We start from the raw sequence: 16,558 nt of genomic DNA on the forward strand, positions 1-16,558 counted from the left end.
TACGTCAATATCTTTGAGGAATAATAGACATGTGCTTATATTATTCAAATGTGTTCAAATAAGATTTAATTGATTATGTGAATACAGGATATTTATCTATTTCACACAAGGCTTGATAGTAGACATGTTACTTATTCACATGTAGAGCTACGACTATTTCATAGACTATTTCATAGTGTTCTGTAAAACAAATTATAGTTGCTACTTCTTCTAACCATAGAGAAATTTTAACAATTCATGAGGCAAGTTATGAATTGTCTGGTTAAGATTTATTTCTCAATATATTCGAGAAACGTGTGACTTATTAACCAAAAAAGAAATTTCAACAACATTATATGAAAATAATATATCGCTTGCATAACCCAATTAAAGAAAGGATACATTAAGGTGATTAGATAAAACATATTTCGTTAAAATTCTTCTTCACTCATGATTTTCAAGAAAAATGTGATATTAATGTTTAACAAATTTATTCAAGTGACAATCTGGTAGATTTATTCACTAAAACCTTTCATACTACAACATTTGAAAAGTTGATATAAAAGATTGGAATGCATGTAGTTATTAAGATGAGTAAAATACACATTGCACTTTTTTTCATTGGGTTTTCTTAGTAAGGTTTTTAATGAGTTAGTATTTTAAAAGCATATTCTGGAAAAAAATTATTTAATTTTTTTCTTCACTTGGATTTTATTCTCATGAAGCTTTTTTCGAATAAGGTTTTAACAAGATATATTCTTAATACAATGGACATTCAATGGAGAGTTTTATGTATATATATGTGTGAATGTCCATTATGTAATGACTTAAAAAGTTCAGATCAAGTCAAACAACGCAATAAGCCAAACACAAGAAGCATAATCTAATTTGAACTCTTAAATTTGATTATGTATATCTAGATTTATATATATATATATATATAATTAGATTAAGAATAGACTTTAGGAGTTATTAGTCTATAAATAAGGTCCTTACTTCATCTATAAATACACACTTAAATAAGATTTTTCTTACTTTATTAATATTTTTTTTCATTGAAAAGAAGTTTAGAGAGGAAAAGAGATTTAAATCTTGAAACTTGACATTAATTGGATAAAGGAAGGGAATGATAAATAGAGTTGTCAACGTTGATCCAAATTCGAAAATTTTATTCGATTTGTCTCAATTTAAACTCATCATAACTTGATTTGGTCAAGAAAATCAAAATTCAAAATTCAAAATGATTTAAATATCCGAATTGAATTGACTTGAAATTGAAATAACTTAAACTTAATTGATTTTAAGAGATTAATTCAAAACAATCAAAATTTAAACTAATGTCACTGTAAAAATTAATAACTTGACTTAAAAATGATTCAAATTCGAGATAAAACGAATTTTTTTTTATCTAAAATGACCCTACTCAAAGTAACCCAATTAATACCTTTGGGACATCCTGATACAGCATAAATTGCCATTATGGTCTTGAAAAAGTCCTTTTAAGGCAACAAGAATAGAAGAAAGACTAATTGTGTTTTGTTAACCCATACTTATATTCAGACCAATAACGTAATAGGAGACCACTGTGAGCTGAGGAAGGAGTAGATGAAGGTGAATCAAATAGGAATGATTTTAAGTGCTTGATGAACTCCTTGGGCTTTTCCATGTTAACAGCATGCCCTGCATTCTTTATCACTACAAGCTCTGCACTGTCCCCGGTATGCCTTCGCCACACAATTCAACATACAAATTTTATACTTGCACAAAAAGGACAACCGCAATATAATACATAATTAATTTCAGATTATTCCACTAACCTTTTTAATCTGTGGCCTAGTTCCAAAGGGAATATCAGATCTTCTTCTCCCCAGATTATTAATGTGCGCTATAAGAAAACAAGTTAAATGAACAAAAGAACAAATCGAAAATGATAACGCCGTCTAGGAATTAATGTTATGGTGGGTAAGATATAAAAAGAAGAGCTCAAACCTGTGTGATCTTAGGAAGATTAGAGAATTTTCTATCTTTTAGTATTGCCCGGATCAGCTCTCTTTTCTCTTCAAGATAATCCGTACACATCACCTAGACGAGAAAGAACGTAAACAATAATGAAAAAGCCAAATTTTCATTTGTATCAGTGTTAATTTCAATTGCTGTAACATATCCAGGAGATATAAAAAGATTGAATTTGTTCTGATCATTTCCACAATAGCCTAATGGTAAGGGGACTACATTTTCTATAAGGCTTGCCACTCCATATTTCATACTTGTTCTGGCTGGGGGTAACAATTATAAACAAGCATGCGAATCATCAGATTGATCTTTTTTCTTGCTAGAACCTGAACCAAACACATATCCATAGAGGGACAAGTTATTGGGAAAGTGAATCTTACATCAATGAAATCTGTGAGAAAATAACTTGGCACCCACCTGGCTGCAGGCTTCACGAAGGAAAACCTCATTAGTTCCCTCAATTTCTCTGGCGTCTGAGGCAACAAAATGCTCAGAGCCTCATCCAAATCTGCAACATTAAAGAAACCCTCCTCCAAGTCCTTCTCCTCCAAGCAAACACCAGCGCAGCATAGGACCAACTTCTCCATTTTTTCTGGAAACTGCGCTGCCATACTATACCCCACAAGCCCACCATAGCTTATACCCACCAGGCTCATTCTTGGCACACCATGTTCGTCCATCACCCTCATCACGCATTGAGCCTGGAAGGACTCGGTCCGGTCGGTTCTGGTTGTGTAGGATTCACCGAAGAAGACAAGGTCTGGTACATAGACATTAAATCGGGATGTGAAGTGGCGAAGATGCTCTCCATATTGCCACATTGCATTGGCACCAAAGCCATGAACGAGAAGAAGATTGGGCCTTGATTTGTTTTGGATTTTTGGGACCCAACAGTGCATGACAGTGCCTTCTCCAATATCAGTCCTAACCGAACGAAGTCCAGCATTGGCAAAGGAATGACGATAGAACCAATCGCGTGATGCGGTAAAGCTGAAGCATTTTGACATCTTAAACTGATGCATTGTGATCTCTCTAATTCGGCCAGGATTTCGAATTCAGGTTTTGAGGTATTTCAGTTCAATGATTCTGGTGAAGATGAATAAACGTTTGGATGTTGTAAAATGTCAATTTGTCATCTAGATCAGATTCACTCGGGGATGATAATTTCAACTTCATTGAAAAGCTAAGGAAAAAGAAGAAAATCTGTTGAGTGTGGTACTATTTTTTTGGCGAAAGTCCTGAGTCGAGACATAAACTTAAAAGCAAGCGGGAATGTCGCATGTTCATAAGCAACCCAAAGAAAGATTGGTTATGCTAAAACCGAAATGGTTAGGAAATTTTGCCACAAATTAAAAGGGATCATTTTGGTTGCTCGTCTGATGGTCCAGGTAAAAGGAAACTCATTATAACTTATCAGGAGGATACTTCTAAAAGTTTTCCTTTTTTGCAATGATAATGAGTGGAGAGAACTGCATGTAATTGGATGCTCCCTTTCCTGTATGGAGAATGGACTTTTTGATGGTCAGGATTAGAGCTGATGCCCAAATTTTGGTGCATAATTCTGTTTATAGACCAATAGGTAATATTGTCCTTTAACGTTGAATTCGACTTTGGATAATTTTGGGCATAGATCGATTTACTAGCAATGTGTCCTTCAATTACCCTGAACCGGCGATGACAGAGTATACAGGCGATGGATAAAGAGATTCGGCTCCTCTCTTTTCGACTTTTCAACAGGGGAGACCAGTTCATGGATATCTAAGAAACCACCTCATGATATGTCACATCATCCAACATGAATAATGAAATTTTTAACCTCGTTGGCATTTTTCATTGCGGTTCTCTTTTCTCTTTGTTTAAGCACAAACCCAAACGTGAAATCTGAAAATCCGCAAATGAAGCCACTAACCAACATGGATCTAGGATTCAGTTTTTAATTTGCAGAAAAAACCCCAAATCTCTTTATCAAGTTCTCAAGCCTCTTTTTTCTTTTTGGTCCTTCTGTCAACCCCTTTTCCACGACGATGTATGCGATCAAAGCTTTTTTTTTTTTTCTGAAGAGCCAAAACGACAATCAAAAAGTAATTTAGAGGACCACAAGAATTTGCAGATGGAGTCCCAAATCTTAAGCAGCGATAGCATTTTTTATTTGTCAAGGCCCATGAGTCACTATGAACGATGTCAAACAAAGTTGTTTTGATTGTTGCATGTTTGATAATCTTATGATGACATTGAAGGAAAGTGATCTTTGCGTTATCAGGGTTATGTGGGTTTAGAGGTGCTGCATTTTTTTGTTAGTAGCGCCATAGTGTTCTACCGTCTAGCTGAGTTCTTACTGTCATCAGAAGTCTTTTGTCGCTTTTCTGTGAGACTTTAAATGACATAATGGCTGCAGTTATTAATGAAAGTTTCTTTAAGCCTTTCAAGCAAAAAAGAAAAAAGGTTGTTGGCTGGAAGCTTGGAATTCTGTAAAGGCTATTACTTTCGGATCAGATTGGAAATCAAGAAGCACGAGTCACGGAAATCTGTGTTTGGGGTTTTAGTTTTTTAATTTGTACATGAGATGTGGGCAGAGGTAAACAAAATGAACAATAATATTACTAAAGCTACTATCAACCAAAAAATAGTTTTAGCAATTTTTTTGAGACTTTTAGAATTTTCCATTCTTTATTTTTTCTAACTACCGGCTGGATTTGAAGAGGATATAAGTTAAAAAGAAGTCTTAAGAAGTAAATAGAGCTACAGAGAAAAAGAAAACAGATCATTATATGTCTGACAAACCAACGTATTTTAACAAGGTAACTACCTTGAACAACCTAAGCTTAGAATAGCTTGATGACATGGTGTATTTAGAGCCATAGATTTCAACTCTAGTAAGATGGTGTCTCATCCCTAGTCGACTGGAATCCCCAGTTAAAATGCTAAAAGGAAAGGAGCCGGATCCTGGATAAAGATGAAGACAAACCGAAAAAGTAGAAATCAATATGCTTTCATTTCATATATAAGAACAAGCACTGAAAATAGTAGAGCTGGATTTATGTGAAGTACACACACAGAATTGAAGCATTCTTTATGCCAGAGTTCATATTACTGCTCCAGCCTCCAGCTTATATATTGTGATAAAGAGCGATAGAAAACAACAATCAAATGAAAAACTAGAAACAGCATATTATTTATGCATCATAAGAATGGACTTATTCTCGGTTGAGTTCGGACAGCATTAGCATCTGGAATTCCTTCATGACAGATTCAGGCAGACCCAAGGATAAAATTATATTCTTACTGTCTTTTTCCTGAGAAAGGGTGAGAACTAAATTGTCCACCATTGATGCTGGCGCAACTTGCTGCGGCTTTCCCCAGCCGAAATCTAGATCATAGAAAGTCAGCCTACTCCATTTACTAATCCAGCAGGTATTCTCCATTTCAAGTCCCCCTCTTGTTAACTCATAGTAATCTATGGCTGACTTTATATAGTCTTCAGTCACCTCTTTGATAGCCTCGTGCACTATATTAACTGCAAACGAGAATGGTTTTTGCACCAAATCCCCTGCCGTGCACTGGGCGCACGACCAAGCGATGCCATTGCCGAAGAAACATTCAGGCAGTGCTGGCTTGAATTTTGGCCTACCGTCAACAGCAGTGAGAAGCTTGGTTGTTTTGTGCGGTTCAATCTTAAATGCCTTGGTCCTCATTATCCACATTAACGCGGAGATCACTTCGAAGCTTGTAGGAGGTGCAGCAAATTCATCTTGCTTAGCCATTAGCTTAAGTTGGTCAATTTTTTTGGGTTCAAAGCAGAAGGATTGATATACGATGGGTTCCTGCATTTGTAAGGTCATATTTTTCGTTGGCCTTTCTTTCCCCACGTATTCAGGATGGGGAATGTCAATCCGAGGAGGTTGCCTTGCAGATAATATGGACCGGTCGAGATACGGATCAACAGATAAGGGCAGGCCTTTGGTTATTTGAGCCCAAGAATTTAAGAAATCTGCTAACGCTTTACCGTCAACAAGGACATGGTTCATTGCTATGCCAAGAACAGTCCCTCCACATTTGAATCTTGTGATCTGAAGAACATAAACGACGACGTTGATTAGCAAGCTATGATAATATCCGATAATAATGTACAATAAAGAATTTGCAGCTTGAAGTAATTTCAAAGAGAGTGCTATATACACTTCCAAAATCCCCTGCCAAAGGATTAGGCAATGCTACTTTGATGTTCTAGTGCTCATATCCATTCCTAAATGCACAGTATTTTCATGTTTATTTCATTTTTGAACAGGGAATGATCATTCTTGAAAACTCAAAATATTAATACGGATTCCCCCCATGGTATTAACTATTTCAAGTTTCATAAAATAAAACTCATATAAATATTGGCAAAAATAATCTTATTCATTACACGAGCTAATTACTAATGTTACTATATAAAATATCACATTAATATTTTGATAATAAAATTTTCATATTTTAATAATATTTTTAAAAAATAAATTAAAAGAGGAAAAATAAAAATAGATAAAAATTTAAATTAAATTAAATTAAATTTATCATATCAATATTTTAATATTAAATTACTAATGTTTTAATATTATTTTATAAAATTATTAATGTTTCTATAATATTTTAATAAAAAGAAATTAAAATAAAAAAAGAAAAATAAAAGTAAAAAGAAATTAAAATAAAATTTATATTAATATTTTATCCCAACCTAACATGCCGATGGAAGTAAGGTATCTCATCTCCCATTAGCAAGGGGTGAAAATTGATGGCTCCTATGGAACGTTTCCACGGTTGGGCCAATATATTTTAAATTTGTAAGCCAAGCCCACAATCAGACTTAGATTTACTTTATTAGGCTCAAGATCCGTCTACTCCAATCAATATATAAAATAATCCAAAATAAAACCGTAAAAATGGAAAAAGTTTTATAGTGATAGCATTTGTTTTTAAGTTACATAATAATTCAAATAAATATATTTATAACTTATTTGACTTAATTTTTTTAGTTTAAAGGCTATTATAAAGTTCTTATGAAAATAATAACTTAAATTTTTTTTTTTAAAAGTGCTTGATTAATATATCTCGAGGCTAAAATGTCATGGTGAGTCTTGAAAATATAAGATAGATTTGTTTGGTATATTTACTTTTATAAGTTTCTTTTTATAGATTCTAATTTTGATTAAAATTACCAAAAAAAGTATTTAATAAATAACATTCTATTAATCATGAATTTCTTTATTTACAATGTAAAAAAGTTAACTTTATTTTTTATTTATTGAAAACAAATTTTTGAAAATATAAAATATATTTTTATAAAACATAATGTTTATAATTAATAATAAATCATATAAAAATAAAAACGGATAATGTTAGGCTTATTTTTAATAGATGATGACATTTTTGAAACAAAAAGAAAATTTTTCTTAAAAAGTTGACATGTTTTTAAAAGAAGAAAAAAGAAAGCTCCTCCCTAGAATTTTTCTTGAAGCTATTTTTTTAATAAAATCTTAAACTATAGAAGAAATTTTTTTTATCTTTTCATGTAGTATTTAAATATTAATATGTAAATTAATTTTTGATTAAATTTTTTAATAATATTTAAATATTATTAATATATAAATTTTTAATAAAATATACTTTTTGACTCCACTACCTACAAAATTACAAAAGAATTAGTGAATTAATGAGTATCATTAAGTATATAAAATTTTTTATAAGTAGAATAATAAATAAATATTTTTCTAATTGAGTGGTGTCACATAACACCACTGCGGCAACATCATGAACGTGGTTCCGCCCTTGATATAGTTTTGACAATAAATTTAAATTAGTATTAGTGAAATCTATTTTCAATCATTAATAAATCTATCTTTCAAATAAAAAAATAACAACATTTGATTTATGAATAATGTATAAAATTATGGATCAATTACTGTAAACTCTTAAAAAACTTTGACATATCAAACAATGACATGCAGCATGTACCTGCACCGTTAACAAAGGTACGTCAAGTATGCTTTCCACATTATCAAGGTTGTGTACGAGTTGTCGTAACTTCACAGGATCAACCCTGCTGATATCACCCAATTCTTCGATGGTGTAATTGGAAACTGCCTCAACAAATGGCACGCCTTCCCCAGAGCACCGCACAATCATTTTCTCGTCCCAAGTTTCGGAGAGACAACCTGCGAAAGGATGAAACTTGACCAAGATCTTAGCCAGTGATTCCTTGATAATGTCAGCAGCATTCTCCGTTCTTTTTCTGTATGCAAACGCGATCTCGATGGGATAAGGAAATGTCTGGTCAAGGTTGGAAAGAAGATACAAGCCATCCAATGTTTTTTCGGCGGGACGGACTAGAACAGGTTCCTGCTTCTTCACTGTTAATATTTTGCCAGTTTCGTTGCAAGCCTCCATTTTAGTTTCCTTCTTTAATTCACAAACTAACGCAGTACGTTAGTGCACTATTTTTTATTGAAATAAGCCACGCTACAAAAACAAAGGAGAGAGATTAGTAGTTGTTGAAATAATAAGTTGATTTTCATAGGATTAAAAAACAAACAAAAGACAGTTGGTTAATGCTAGATATGCTTTCTTAGTGGACTTTGAAGTGGTGGGTGCATGAACATTGAGAAAATAAAGTGGAGATATCCAGAGAGATCTAACCAGTGTTCGAGAACCAACAACTACAATGCAAACTAAAGTGGCTGGGTAATTCTTTGTTCAATATTCGTAAGGCAGACGTGGTGGTCTTTATATAGCAAGAAGAACGACCCCTACTACTCTTTAATTCTAGTTTTCCAGTTGGCACAATTATTTAATGTAGGTTCATCTATTACGTATCTCACATCAACAAAAAAATGAGATAAGTCTTAATAGCATGTTTGGCTTAGCCATTTCCCCTTTATTTTCAAGAAATTTTGGTTCCTTTGTTTGGTTGAAAAATGATATGGAATGGTTATTCTCCAAAATCCTTTAAAACCAAGGAATAGCTAATACCACCCTCTCTCATGGTATTAGCTATTCCATGGTTAAGGAATAAATTTAAAAATTAATAAAGACAAAAATACCTTTTACAAGTTTAAAAAATTACAACTTCATTTGTACAAAATATTATTTTTCTCTCTCTCTTCTTTCTCTCACTTGATTCCAACTTTTAATAAAATATTAATATTAAATTATAAATAAAATATTAATATTCAAATTATCAATTATTAATAAAATAAATTATAAATTATTCCTATTTAAAAATAAAATAAATTAAAAATAAATAAACATAATATCATTTAAATTATATAAACAATATTAATAATTAAATCATCAATTGTTAATATTTTAAATAAATTACCAATTATTAATATTTAAAAAAAATAAAATAAAATAAAAAATTTATCATAATAATATTTAAATTATCTATTATTAATATTTTAAATAAATAATCAATTATTAATTTTCAAAAATAAAATAAAATAAAATAATTGATCATAATAATATTTAAATAAAATAAAATATTAATTTTTTAAAATATAAATAATTAAATTATAAATAAATATTAATATTTAAATTATTAATTATTAATATTTTAAATAAATTATCAATTATTAATATTTTTAAAATAAAATAAAATAAAAATTAATCATAATAGTATTTAAATTAAATAAAATATTAAGATTTAAATTATTAATATTTTTATTAAATTCTAGATTATTAATATTTAAAAAATCTAATAAAAATAAAATCTCATATAAATAATAAAGGGTGTTTTTCTCTTTTTATTTTCTATTTCTTTCTTATTTCAAAATTATTGTTACCAACCAAATACTACAATAAATCATAATAATTATTCCTGTCTTATTCCCTTTGTCATACCAAACTAAGTAATAACTATTCTATTATATTCCTACCTCATTCTATTCTCATATAATAACTATTTTATTCCATTCCTATCTATTCCGTCAACCAAACGTACCATAAATTTATAAGTAATGGTCTACTTTCATTTTTTAAATTGAAAAGATGCACTTATAACAAGTGATACTCAACTAGGTACAAAAGTCAAAATAAGTATGTGGCTCTTTGAATAACTACACACCCCTAGAAGTAGGCATGTGACTCTTTGAATAACTACATATTAGGGTCAAGGTATGCATGTGAGGTTGCTATAGCCAGTTCTTGGAAAGAATAAATTATTAAGAATAACTTTTCTTGATAAAGGCATTTTAAAAATAACTTTCAAAATAAATTTAACTATTTTTAGTCATATTTAGCTATGACTTAACAAAAACACCATTGAAACTATTTTAAATAAATTAAATCATTCATTACAATTTCTTCCTATTTGTGCTTCCGACTTCTCTCTCTCACCATCCCACTCTCTCTAATTTTATCGATTTTTCTCTTCATCATTCGTTTGCTATGGTCCCAATTTCTCTCTCCCGCATTTTCATATTTCTCCTTTCTATTATTTCAAGATACCAAGCGATGGTTTTGATATACTTGGGTGGGTGGCTATTTGGAGAATTTGATTTTTAAGTATTTTGGATAAAATTAAAATGGTAGAAATGATCACAGATATTTAAAATAGCTTTTAATTGGATCAATTTAGGACCTAGACCTTAACAAACTCAAAATTTTGAAATTTATAAACCTAGGTCTTGAAAAGAAATTTTTTTCAATTTTTAGTCGAAATAGATATTTTAGTTAAAAAAACTTGTGTTTTGATTTATGAAAATATATTAGAAACACTTTAATCGGTGCCAAATTATAAAAAAAAAACAAAAAGAAATGAAGAGTTGAGAAGATTTAAAATTTTGGTTCGTAAGTAACAACAACATTTTAAGTATTAAAAATATAACAAAATATTTTTGAATATAGCGTGTAACAACAATATTTTTTCAACATGGAGTACAACAATAATATTTTTTTTAATATGGCACGTCACAACCTAATCATGGTGTGTCACATGTTTTTGTAAATGACGTGTAACAACTTAATTATAACGTATCACATATTTTTGTACAGGATGTGTAACAACCTAACCATAGTGTGTCACATATTTTTGTACATGGCGTGTAACAACCTAACCATAGCATGTCACATGTTTTTATACATGACGTGTAATAATCTAACCATGGCATGTAACAACCTAATAATAACATGTCATATGTTTTTGTACATAGCATGTAATATGTTTTTGTACATGACTTAGCTTGTAATAACCTAACCATGATATGTCATATGTTTTTGTATATGGTGTGTAACAACCTAACCATAGCATATAATATATTTTTTTACATGACATGTAAAATCATGACGTGTAATTTTATTAAGGATAATTTGTCTAACTTGACTAAAAATAATTAAAATTATAAAAGAGTTATTTTTAAAAATATTTTATCTATAAGAGTCATTTTTAAAAATACCCCTTCTTGAAATCCCTCATGTGGAGTTGCCAAGGTTGCCAGCTCTTGGAATTTCTCTTTGAATACGTACCAGGGTTTAGGTAGGCATGTGGGGTTGCTAAGGTTGCCAGTTCTTGAAATTTCTCTTTGAGTAACTATATAGCCAGTTCTCGAAATTCCTCATGTGGAGTTGCCAAGGTTGCCAGTTCTTGAAATTTTTCTTTGAGTACATACTAGGGTCGAGGTAGGCATGTAAGGGTGCCAGTTCCTGAAATTTCTCCTTAAGTAACTACATACTAAAGTCGAGGTAGGGATGTAAGGTTTCCAATTCTTAAAATTTCTCGAATCAATGAAGATTTTCTATCATTGCACCATGTTTATCCTCCATTAACCAAAAACATACTCGAAAAGCTTTTTTTAAAAAAAAAACTATAAAAAGTGAACCTAGATGTTGAAATTAAAAAAAAAAAAAAACCCTATAAAAGCGAATCTAAATGTTGAAATTCAAGAGTGAAGTAAAATTTGGAAATAATGTTAAAACTTCTAAGTGATGTGAAATTTGAAATTGGTGTGATAAACTTCCGAGTAATGTAAATTTGGAAGTAAGTGATATTAAAATTTTCGAATGGAGAGAAATTAGAAAATAATGTAAATTTCAAGTTATATGAAATAGGGAAGTGAAATGATGTTAAAAGTCTAAATTAAGAGAATTTTGGGAGTTGATATTAAAAGATAAAGTAAAGAGATGTCAAAATTTCCAAATAAGGAGAATGATGTTAAAATTCTTGAGTGAAGAGAAATTTGGGACTGATGTTAAAAACTTTCAAGTGACATGAAATTTGAAATTGGTTATTCCAAGTAATATATATAAACTTTGGAAGTGAGTGATGGTTTAATTTTCAAGTGAACAGATACTTAAGAATAATGTTAAAAGCTTTCAAGTGATGTGAAATTGGGAAGTTAAGTGATGTTAAAAGTTCCGAGTGAAGAGAAACTTGGAAGTGATGTTAAAGAACCTTCCAAGAGATGTCAAAATTTTCAAGTGAAGAGAAATTTCAAAATGATGTTAAAAATTTCAAGTTATATGAAAATAATGTTAAAGAATATATTTTAAACTAACAAAATAGTCTCTTTTCTGTTCAAAAAATTAAAAAATATTTTCAATCGAGTAATCTCCGCTCTCTGTCTTGGGGTTTTTGTTGCTGTGATGGGTTGTCTTGTTTCTAGCGAGTCTGGTTCGGTGGGTTGGGCTGACCTATGAAGATTTGCTGCGTTGACGATTGGCATACGAGGTATAAAAGTATAGCTTGTCGAAAAGATTCTCCACTCTTTAATATGTCTGCAATGAAAAGAAATCATTGAAAGTTATGATGTGGATATGAACAAGGTTTTGTAGAACTCCAATGATCTTTCACAAAATATCAAACAGGAACTTGTGGATGCAATTGAAATTCATGAATAATTGGCTTGGCCAGTGCATTATTGCTTCCAACATGAATGATGGATATTTCATCACCTCTTAGCCAAACAAAAGTTTGAGGACATATGTCTACCAACACTCAAATTGAATTATCCTTGTCAGGGCTCACATTACGTCTCAGTTCTTTTGGACCTCAAGATTATATCGTAACGTCCCAATCCTTTAATTTGGACCCCAAGATTATGTCGTTACGTCCCAGTCCTTTCATTTGGACATCAAGATTATATGTCGTTACGTCCCAGTCCTTTTGGACCTCAATAATCCAGATTATGTCTTCTGCTATTTGTTCCTCGCTGCTCGAATAAAAGTTGAATAGTCCGACAGTAGCGACATGGTTTTCCTAAGTAAAGACGACATAAAAATTAGAAACGTCATTGTACTGAGTTGAGTAGTAGTTTTCGCCAGTGTGTAAAATGCCAGGAAAGATAGGTTGCTCTGAGAAGGAAGAGTGTAAAATGCGAGAATATTATTTACAGAAAAAAAAAGGAGTTTTTTTCTAAATTGAGACTTGACCAGTCTGGCCAAATAAAGAGAGAAATTAGAGAAAAGAGCCAGAACATAATGATTGGAGATAGTGAATCAGATTGTCAATGGCTCTGTTTATATGATGCATGGTGAAACATGTACATGGAGTTTTGGGTCGAATGTCACTGGGTAAATGATCCTCTGCACCTCGATGCTCCCATTTCATGTCCACTACTACGTGTTAACGAAAATTCCAGGGGATATTCCATCTTTCTCTACTGGTTTTACGTTGTTATTCCACATCCAACATCAGGTGGGATATCCGTTATGTGGTGCATAATCAAATATGTGATCTAAATCTAAAATCAATTAACAATAGGTAGAATGACTCTTATTATATTTATATGCTCAAAATACCGTCAACTTAATGATGTGGAATTCTTTTTATCACCACTCTAATACTCCCATTTATATATAGAATCAACAACTTATCATGTGATAACTTATTACGGTAGGAATAATAATAAAAAAGATAGTGTATGCTTTGATACCATGTTTAATTTTTTAGGACAGAATTCAACTTAAAACCAATTATCAATAGATGGAAACACTAAAAAAAAAAAAAACAGATTTTTTTCGATGGAAAAAATTTCATTAGAAATTTCTAACGGATTTTCAACGGAATTCTAATTGAAATTTATTTTAATTTTTTTCTGAATTGGAAATCCATTGAACATTTTTTTGGCCAACTATAGTCTCTTAAGTAAAAATCTTTATATGATTTTCCAATGAAAAATTATCCATTAGAAATTTGTCGGAAGTTTAAAGCGTAAAAAAAAATTAAAACTCGTTAAAGTTTCCAACAAAATTTTTTGTTGGAAAAAGCTATTACCAACAGAATTTTTCAACGGAATGTCCGTTGAAAAATTCTGCCAGTAATACTATTTTTAAAATTTTTTTATACAAAATATATTAAGAATTTTATAAATTTTATTAATCCTTTATAAAAAATATATTAATAAAAGTAAATATATACATGTTGAAGTTTATAATATTAAAAATTTAAAGATATTTTCCTTTACTTATTTTTTTATATTTTTGGGTTTAAGAAGTCATTAATTACAAATTAATAGTTCCAAATTCATTAATTTTATTAAATTAAAAAGTTTATAAAAAGAACATAATAAATTTTTTAATTTTATAAAATTAGATGATAAGATCCAATAATAAATTAAACAAAAAGTAATAATACTTTATATACATACTAATATTAGTTAATATAAAGTAAAAAGACATATATATATATATATATATTAAACTTATTAATATAATATATTTAAAATATATTAATTTATTATATGTATTTATACAAATTAGAATAATAGCTATGAAATAATGACTTACAGTGATAGGATTGTGATTGTTTTATAATAGAATTAATGACAATTTATTTTTTTGATAGTGAATGATCCTTATTATATTTAATAAGTGATATTAAAATTTTCAAGTGAAGAGAAATTTAAAAATGATGTTAAAAAATTTCAAGTTATATGAAATTGGGGAAGCGAAATGATGTTAAAGCTCCGAGGAAATTTTGAGAGTGATACTACAAAGTAAAGTAAAGAGCTGTCAAAGTTTTCAAATAAAGAGAATGACGTTAAAATTCTCAAGTGAAGAAAAATTTGGGAATGATGTTAAAATCTTTCAAGTAACATGAAATTTGAAAGTGGTAACTTTCAAGTAATATAAAATTGGGAAGTGAGTGATGTTTAAATTTTCAAGTGAAGAGACATTTGAGAATGACGTTAAAATTCTCAAGTGAAGAGAAACCTGGGGATGACATTAACAACTTCCAAGTGACGTGAAATTTGGACGTGACAGTAAAATTTTCCTAGTGATATTGAAATTTTTGGATATAATCTTGAAAATTCTCAGATGAAAAGAAGCTTGAGAATGGCCTAAAATTTTCCAAGTTTATAAAAAATCTAGTTCCCAAAGTTAATGCAATTTTTTTAATATTCTTATTTATTTTTGCTAATTTATAAATAAAAAATAATGTTCTTGTTCAGTTGAAAAAAAAATTAAAATCACATGATTGGAGCGGTAGCAGTTCGCTTTCTCCGAGTGTATGCAATTAAAATTCATAGTACTATCTGACATTTTTGTGGTTCGTGAATTAATTGGCTTGGTGCAGCATTTCCCCACATGTACTGTAAGCCAAATAAATTTTGTGGAGATATATATATCTATTTATTTTCACTCAATCGAGAGCAAACCTGTGCGACTACCACAAAAATATATATTTTGTAATTATCTCAAGTAATGAAAATATTCTCGATGCCTTTGAAAACAAAATATCCTTGAGAAGGCTCCACCGTCCCAGTTGTTTTCTAACCTCAAAATTATGTCCTTTGCTATTGATTCATCTAAAAGTTGAAAAGTCCGACCGTAGTCACATGATTCATGAGCCAATTAAAGATGACAAAATAATTTGAAACTCCAGTGTACTGAATTGAATGGTAGTATTCGGTGGCTAAAAAATGTCAGGAAAGATAAGTGTCACGTCCCAAGTGCACGGATTTAGGACATAATTAACATATACCACATCTATAACTTAATTTCTTATAGTCAAGTGTCGGTTTCAAAAAGTACTGAAAAAAGTTAAGTAGTATTTTTAAAAGGGCAGCACCTCCAAATGGTTGGTTAACCTTAAATACAGATGCAGCATTTCGAAGATCATTAGGCTTGGCAGCAGCTGGTGGAGTGTTTCGAGATGGCGGTGGAGACTGGTTTGGTGATTTTTCGGTCAAGCTAGGTAGATGCGCAGCTTACCGAGCTGAGTTGTGGGGTGTTTATCCAGGTCTAACCCTTGCTTGGGAATTGGGTTATCGCAAAATAGAGCTCCAAGTTGATAACAAGTTAGTGGTGCAAGCCATAATCTCCCTCAAGGGTAATCCGTACTCAAATTCAGATTTGATTGAAACTATCTAAAATCTACTCCAGCGTTAATGGGAAGTAAAAACACGATACATATTTAGAAAAGGAAACACTCTCATTGACTTCTTAACAAACAAAAGCTTATTCATAGAAGAAGATTACAAATTTTATGATGTACCACCCATAGACACTATATCTTTTCTCATGAAGGATATGTTAGGGATTAATTTTTCTCATTTAATTAGTGTTTAATAAAACTTCTTTTAAAAAAAAAAAG

At 30.5% G+C, this 16,558-nt stretch overlaps 2 protein-coding genes across 2 annotated transcripts; both read right to left on the reverse strand.

Moving 5' to 3' along the window:
• Nucleotides 1–1,504: 1,504 nt before the first annotated feature.
• On the reverse strand, nt 1,505–3,014 carry LOC18608282 (alpha/beta-Hydrolases superfamily protein). Its single transcript, XM_007042882.3, has 4 exons — nt 2,373–3,014; nt 1,969–2,061; nt 1,797–1,864; nt 1,505–1,703 (listed from the first exon to the last, which is right to left on the reverse strand). The coding sequence occupies exons 1-4, from the start codon at nt 3,012–3,014 to the stop codon at nt 1,505–1,507; spliced, it is 1,002 nt and encodes a 333-aa protein (XP_007042944.2).
• A 1,951-nt stretch (nt 3,015–4,965) lies between these two features.
• LOC18608283 (omega-hydroxypalmitate O-feruloyl transferase-like) lies at nt 4,966–8,679 on the reverse strand. The gene is made up of 3 exons (XM_018116575.2): nt 8,665–8,679; nt 7,984–8,487; nt 4,966–6,059 (listed from the first exon to the last, which is right to left on the reverse strand). Exons 2-3 carry the CDS (start codon nt 8,413–8,415, stop codon nt 5,187–5,189), a joined length of 1,305 nt encoding a protein of 434 aa, XP_017972064.2. The 5' UTR covers nt 8,416–8,487; nt 8,665–8,679; the 3' UTR covers nt 4,966–5,186.
• Nucleotides 8,680–16,558: the final 7,879 nt, after the last annotated feature.

The sequence above is a fragment of the Theobroma cacao genome, chromosome 2 (assembly GCF_053813885.1).
Source record: "Theobroma cacao isolate CCN51 chromosome 2, ASM5381388v1, whole genome shotgun sequence".
In the NCBI taxonomy this organism is placed as follows: domain Eukaryota; kingdom Viridiplantae; phylum Streptophyta; class Magnoliopsida; order Malvales; family Malvaceae; genus Theobroma; species Theobroma cacao.